Source organism: Penaeus japonicus, unplaced genomic scaffold (assembly GCF_977035675.1).
Source record: "Penaeus japonicus unplaced genomic scaffold, GWHDUDI00000001_assembly GWHDUDI00000026, whole genome shotgun sequence".
NCBI lineage: Eukaryota > Metazoa > Arthropoda > Malacostraca > Decapoda > Penaeidae > Penaeus > Penaeus japonicus.
Genome location: NW_028234428.1, coordinates 15,322,569 through 15,330,068, shown reverse-complemented (window position 1 = coordinate 15,330,068; position 7,500 = coordinate 15,322,569). Strand labels below are relative to the sequence as shown.

General features: G+C 49.9%; 1 protein-coding gene across 19 annotated transcripts in view; it reads left to right on the top strand.

The window, feature by feature from the left end:
• Positions 1-7,500, top strand: part of Unc-115a (actin binding LIM protein Uncoordinated 115a) — a 163,694-nt gene that overhangs the window by 5,777 nt on the left and 150,417 nt on the right. For all 19 annotated transcript variants that reach the window (XR_015192297.1, XR_015192295.1, XR_015192292.1 and 16 more), the window contains exon 2: positions 1,955-3,180. Coding sequence is in view for 13 of the 19 variants with exons in the window: in XM_086552023.1 (XP_086408149.1) it covers positions 2,478-3,180 (703 nt within the window). In the remaining 6 variants the exon portion in view is untranslated. The remainder of the gene's footprint in view (positions 1-1,954; positions 3,181-7,500) is intronic.

Genomic DNA, 7,500 nt, shown 5'->3' with positions numbered 1-7,500 from the left:
TTGTTTTAAAGTGAAAACAAAAATCGAAACATAAACAAGAAGAAAACTTTTGTCTTTGTTTTAAAGTAAAAAAAAATCGAAACATAAACATGACGAAAACTTTTGTCTTTGTTTTAAAGTGAAAACAAAAATGTCAGTTTCCCAGGCGTGTCTCAGTGCCACGTTCCAGCTGGTGCCTCGAGAAATAAGTGTCTGTCTGTCTGTTTGTCTGTTTGTCTGTCTGTCTGTCTTTTCTCATGAGATGGAAAGTGCTTTCTTTGTTGGAGAATGGAATGTTGTTGTTGTTGTTTATTGTTGTTGTTTGGAGTTGTTTGTTGTTGTGGTTTGTTTTCGTTTGGGTTTTGGGAGTATTTTTTTGTTGGGAGAGAGAGAGAGGGGGGTGAGGGAGAGAGAGAGAGGGAGAGGGAGAGAGAGAGATTGAAACAGAGAGAAAGAGAGAGAGGGAGAGGGAGAGGGAGAGAGAGAGAGAAAGAGAGAGAGAGAGAGAGAGAGAGAGAGAGAGAGAGAGAGAGAGAGAGAGAGAGAGAGAGAGAGAGAGAGAGAGAGAGAGAGAGAGAGAGAGAGCATTATATACTCTATGTTGCATGTATTATTTTATATATAATCTTTTTACCTATAACCTGGTATGAATACAAGGCACTCTATTATTTTCAAATAGTGATTTAATTTCCTGTTTGATTTGATTTAATTTTTTGTTTGATTTTAATAATAAGATTTGTTATTTACACACACATACACACATCCAATACTCACACATACACATAAACATATACATAAGCATATACATACGCACATACATGCACACATACATGCACACACATACACACACACACACATAAACACACACACACAAACATAAACAAACACCCTCTCACACACACACACACAAACACCCCCTCACACACACACACACACAAACAAACAACCCCTCACACACATAAACAAACTCCCCCATACACACACACGCAAACACACACACAAACACCCCCTCACACACACACGCACACAAACAAACAACCCCTCACACACATAAACAAACTCCCCCATACACACACACGCAAACACACACACAAACACAAATCTACGCATATGTTTGCACACCTATGCATGCGCACATTTACATACACATTCAGCGAAAGGGAGAAACCAAACTTTTTTTTTTTTGCATCCCAATAGAGAGATGTCATGCGTACATCCTGTTGTGATAGTAATGACAGTCTGGTATGACAGGTACACAGAGTTGGTTGGGTGTGTGTTATGTAATCTATGTAATACAGAAAGTGTGTGCAATGTTCCTGATAATTCATTTTCGGTTTTTGTTTTTCCCCCATTTTTCTTTCTTTTTCTTTATTCCCTTCCTTCTATTTTTTTTCTTTTATTTTCCTCTCTCTTTTTATTCCACTTTTGTCAATAATCTTATTCCTTGTACTATCTTATCATTCTCATTTTCACCCATCTATTTATTTTTCTCTCCTTCATTCCCTCTCTTTCTCCATTCCACTTTCTTTCTCTCTGTGCCTCTTTCTCCCAATAATCTATATACTATCTTCTTTCACTTTTCCCTTTCGTCCACTTACTTATCTTTCTCTCCTCCTCCCTCCCTTTCGTCCGCCTATTGATCTTCCGCTCCTCCCTTTCGTCCGCCTTTCTCTCCCCATCTTCTCCCTTTCGTCCGCCTTTCTCTCCCCATCTTCTCCCTTTCGTCCGCCTTTCTCTCCCCATCTTCTCCCTTTCGTCCGCCTTTCTCTCCCCATCTTCTCCCTTTCGTCCGCCTTTCTCTCCCCATCTTCTCCCTTTCGTCCGCCTTTCTCTCCCCATCTTCTCCCTTTCGTCCGCCTTTCTCTCCCCATCTTCTCCCTTTCGTCCGCCTTTCTCTCCTCATCTTCTCCCTTTCACCTACCTATCTATTTTCCTCTCCTCCCCCTCCCTTTCCCCTTCCCTCTCCCCTCAACAGCTAGCGAGGCGGCCCCTCCTCATGGCATGTCCAGTGTGAGGCAGGAATATCCCTCTTCCTCTTAAGCCCTTGGCCAGCATAAGAGCATCAAGAGGAAAGAAGAATAAAGGAGAAGAGAAAGAGAGAGAGATAGAGAGAGAGAGAGATCACGAGAAAGAGAGAGAGAGAGACGCCTCAGAGAAGAGGGTCGTCTATTACTCTTTCTCTCTCGTCGGGTTTTCGGTTTGTTCACCTGTGCGTTTCTGTGTGTGTTCTTGTGGTTTGTGGAGTATATATACATACATACGTGTGCGTACTAAGTGATTCTGAACTGTACGTTACTTCATTGTTTTACTGTGAAAAAATATATATATATAGTAAAGATAATAAGTGAAATTCCAAGTGAAATAAAAGAAGAAGAAGAAGAAAAAAAAAAGAATTGGAGACGAATCGATTTACATTCGCGTGTGAGACCTTTCTGACGTCACTCGTTCCGCTCGCGTGGAATCCGTGCTCTTTCTCGAGTCCCACTTGAGCGATCAGGATGGTGCTGTTGTGGACCCAGCACGATGGCGAGCGCCTCGAGCCCCAGCCCACGGACGAGCAGCTTCTCCAGAGCCCCCGCAAGGATGACAAGGACAACCTCAAGCCCTCTTCCTCGAAGGCCACCGGAGACGCGGCCGCCGTCGCCACCACCTCGTCCTCGTCGCCCGTCCCAACCATCAGGGTCGAGGACCTGAGCGTGGTGGTCGAGGCCCAGCCGCCCTCCGAGAAGCACGTGGTCACCCTCCGACAGGTTTCCGACGTGATCAAGAGGAGCGCCTTCCTCCCCTCGCCCTCCCCGTCGGCCCCGCCTTCCTCTCGCTACGCCTACTCCTCCGCGTCCTCCATCGCCTCCTCCTCGTCCGCCTTCCCCTCCCCAGCCTCCTCCCCCTCGTCGCCCCCCTCCCACCCTCGCTCGCCACCCCAGCTCCCGCCCTCGAGCTCGCCCTCGGCCCTCGAAGGCGCCATCGTCGAGGAGATCTCGGTGGACACCCTCGAAGTGGCCTCGTCCTCAGCCGAGTGCGTGACCCGACTGCCCCCCGAGAAGACGGCTACCCTCGGGCCCGCCACCAGCCTCGAGGGCGACGAGGAGGAAGGAGGAGGAGGAGGAGCGGGAGGGAGGAAGAAGAAGCAACACAAGAGGAAGTTTTACACGCTCCCGAGGAACTGGAGGAGCAAAGCGGCCGACTTCATCCTCACCAAAGGTACAGTGACGCGGCTCGAGAGATCGTTCCTGGTGGCGGGTTGGGGACAGATTCTTTTCCTGCGAAGGTCCTCTGTCAGAGGTCCTTTTCTTGAGGTCCTTTGGTCGAGGTCCTTCGGTCGAGGTCCTTTCCTTGAGGTCCTTCGGTCGAGGTTCTTTTCTTGAGGTCCTTCGGTCGAGGTTCTTTTCTTGAGGTCCTTCGGTCGAGGTCCTTTTCTTGAGGTCCTTCGGTCGAGGTCCTTTTCTTGAGGTCCTTCGGCCGAGGTCCTTTTCTTGAGGTCCTTCGGTCGAGGTCCTTTTCTTGAGGTCCTTTGGTCGAGGTCCTTCGGTCGAAGTCCTTTCCTTGAGGTCCTTCGGTCGAGGTTCTTTTCTTGAGGTCCTTCGGTCGAGGTTCTTTTCTTGAGGTCCTTCGGTCGAGGTCCTTTTCTTGAGGTCCTTCGGTCGAGGTCCTTTTCTTGAGGTCCTTCGGCCGAGGTCCTTTTCTTGAGGTCCTTCGGTCGAGGTCCTTTTCTTGAGGTCCTTTGGTCGAGGTCCTTCGGTCGAAGTCCTTTCCTTGAGGTCCTTCGGTCGAGGTTCTTTTCTTGAGGTCCTTCGGTCGAGGTTCTTTTCTTGAGGTCCTTCGGTCGAGGTCCTTTTCTTGAGGTCCTTCGGTCGAGGTCCTTTTCTTGAGGTCCTTCGGCCGAGGTCCTTTTCTTGAGGTCCTTCGGTCGAGGTCCTTTTCTTGAGGTCCTTCGGTCGAGGTTCTTTTCTTGAGGTCCTTCGGTCGAGGTCCTTTTCTTGAGGTCCTTCGGTCGAGGTCCTTTTCTTGAGGTCCTTTGGTCGAGGTCCTTCGGTCGAGGTCCTTTTCTTGAGGTCCTTCGGTCGAGGTTCTTTTCTTGAGGTCCTTCGGTCGAGGTCCTTTTCTTGAGGTCCTTCGGTCGAGGTCCTTTTCTTGAGGTCCTTCGGTCGAGGTCCTTTTCTTGAGGTCCTTCGGTCGAGGTCCTTTTCTTGAGGTCCTTCGGTCGAGGTCCTTTTCTTGAGGTCCTTCGGTCGAGGTCCTTTTCTTGAGGTCCTTCGGTCGAGGTCCTTTTCTTAAGGTCCTTCGGTCGAGGTCCTTTTCTTGAGGTCCTTCGGTCGAGGTCCTTTTCTTGAGGTCCTTCGGTCGAGGTCCTTTTCTTGAGGTCCTTCGGTCGAGGTCCTTCGGTCGAGGTCCTTTTCTTGAGGTCCTTCGGTCGAGGTCCTTTTCTTGAGGTCCTTCGGTCGAGGTCCTTTTCTTGAGGTCCTTCGGTCGAGGTCCTTTTCTTGAGGTCCTTCGGTCGAGGTCCTTTTCTTGAGGTCCTTCGGTCGAGGTTCTTTTCTTGAGGTCCTTCGGTCGAGGTTCTTTTCTCGAGGTCCTTCGGTCGAGGTCCTTCGGTCGAGGTCCTTTTCTTGAGGTCCTTCGGTCGAGGTCCTTTTCTCGAGGTCCTTCGGTCGAGGTCCTTTTCTTGAGGTCCTTCGGTCGAGGTCCTTTTCCTGAGGTCCTTCGGTCGAGGTCCTTTTCTTGAGGTCCTTCGGTCGAGGTCCTTTTCTCGAGGTCCTTCGGTCGAGGTCCTTTTCTCGAGGTCCTTCGGTCGAGGTCCTTTTCTTGAGGTCCTTCGGTCGAAGTCCTTTCCTTGAGGTCCTTCGGTCGAGGTCCTTTTCTTGAGGTCCTTTGGTCGAGGTCCTTCGGTCGAGGTCCTTTTCTTGAGGTCCTTCGGTCGAGGTCCTTCGGTCGAGGTCCTTTTCTTGAGGTCCTTCGGTCGAGGTCCTTTTCTCGAGGTCCTTCGGTCGAGGTCCTTTTCTTGAGGTCCTTCGGTCGAGGTCCTTCGGTCGAGGTCCTTTTCTTGAGGTCCTTCGGTCGAGGTCCTTTTCTTGAGGTCCTTCGGTCGAGGTCCTTTTCTTGAGGTCCTTCGGTCGAGGTCCTTCGGTCGAGGTCCTTTTCTTGAGGTCCTTCGGTCGAGGTCCTTTTCTCGAGGTCCTTCGGTCGAAGTCCTTTCCTTGAGGTCCTTCGGTCGAGGTCCTTTTCTTGAGGTCCTTCGGTCGAGGTCCTTTTCTTGAGGTCCTTCGGTCGAGGTCCTTCGGTCGAGGTCCTTTTCTCGAGGTCCTTCGGTCGAAGTCCTTTCCTTGAGGTCCTTCGGTCGAAGTCCTTTTCTTGAGGTCCTTCGGTCGAGGTCCTTTTCTTGAGGTCCTTCGGTCGAGGTCCTTTTCTTGAGGTCCTTCGGTCGAGGTCCTTTCCTTGAGGTCCTTCGGTCGAGGTCCTTTTCTTGAGGTCCTTCGGTCGAGGTCCTTTTCTTGAGGTCCTTCGGTCGAGGTCCTTTTCTTGAGGTCCTTCGGTCGAGGTCCTTTTCTTGAGGTCCTTCGGTCGAGGTCCTTTTCTTGAGGTCCTTCGGTCGAGGTCCTTTTCTTGAGGTCCTTCGTTCGAGGTCCTTTTCTTGAGGTCCTTCGGTCGAGGTCCTTTTCTTGAGGTCCTTCGGTCGAGGTTCCTTTTTTGGGGTTCTTCGGTCGCGGTACCTTTCTTGAGGTCCTTCGGTCGAGGTCCTTTTCTTGAGGTCCTTCGGTCGAGGTCCTTTTCTTGAGGTCCTTCGGTCGAGGTCCTTTTCTTGAGGTCCTTCGGTCGAGGTCCTTTTCTTGAGGTCCTTCGGTCGAGGTCCTTCGGTCGAGGTCCTTTTCTTGAGGTCCTTCGGTCGAGGTCCTTTTCTTGAGGTCCTTCGGTCGAGGTCCTTTTCTTGAGGTCCTTCGGTCGAGGTCCTTTTCTTGAGGTCCTTCGGTCGAGGTCCTTTTCTTGAGGTCCTTCGGTCGAGGTCCTTTTCTTGAGGTCCTTCGGTCGAGGTCCTTTTCTTGAGGTCCTTCGGTCGAGGTTCCTTTTCTTGGGGTCCTTCGATTGAGGTCCTTTTCTTGAGGTCCTCCGGTCGAGGTCCTATTTTGATGTTCTTTTTTCTTGAAGTCCTTCGTTCCAGCTCCCTTTTCTTAGGTCCTTCCTTCGAGATCCCTTTCCTTGAGGTCCTTCGTTCGAGATCCTTCCTCCGAGATCCTTTTCTGTGATCCTATTTCTTGAAGTTTTTCGATCGAGGTCCTTCCTTCGAGATCCTTTCTTGGAGGTCCTGGCGGATTCCTTTTTTTTCTGATAATGGAAGTCTTATATTTCGTAAATGATAAATGTACATCCTCGTACTTTTTTCTTCTTTTTTTAGATATCGAAGGCTTGAGTTAATGTTAAGTTAGAAAATCTAGATGGGTAATTATTGCTTGTCAGTATTGTTTCAGTCATTATCATTATCATCATTAGAATCACCACAGTCATCATTATTATCACTATCACCACACCCGTCACTATCACCATCACTACCACAACAACCATCATCATCATCCTTACTACCCCCACAACCATTACTATCATCATTACCAACATCATTATCATCACTACCACCAATAACCATCATCATCATCACTACCACTACCGCAACCACCATGATAATCACCAAAACCACCACTACCATGACCCTCACCACAACCATCATCATCACTACCATGACCCTCACCACAACCATCATCATCACTACCATGACCCTCACCACAACCATCATCATCACCATCATCATCATTACACAACCATCATCATCACTCACCACAACCATCACCCTCACCACAACCATCATCATCACTACCATGACCCTCACCACAACCATCATCATCACTACCATGACCCTCACCACAACCATCATCATCACTACCATGACCCTCACCACAACCATCATCATCACTACCATGACCCTCACCACAACCATCATCATCATCACCATCATTACCATGACCCTCACCACAACCATCATCATCGTCACCACCACCACCATTCATCACCACGAATTTTCTCCAAATTCCCATTACGGAAGCGAACCAATTTCAGCGCCAATTCGCCAAAAGCGTTTTCTTGTCTCCCGCTCGGCGCGTCCCCTCCGCTGCAAGTTCCCGGATGCTTGTTTTCCGGTGAACAATATGTATGCAAATGAGGCAGTCAGATGATCTTTGAGCTGACGATCACGTTGTCATTAGCGTAAGCGTGTGTGGTGCTGGGCTACAACTGGGAATTAGGAAAGGGAGAGAGAGAGGGGGGGAGAGGGGGGAGGGAGAGAAGGGGGTGAGGTAGAGGGAGGGAGAGGGGTCTGAGCGAGAGGAGAGGGGGGGGGGGGGAGAGGGAGAGGGAGAGGGAGGGCGGTGAGGGAGAAGGAAGGGGAGAGGGAGGATAAGGGTGAGGGGAGGAAGAGGAGAAGGGTGGAGGGAGAAGAGGGGAGGTAGAGGGACAGGGAGAAGAAGGGAGGTAGAGGGA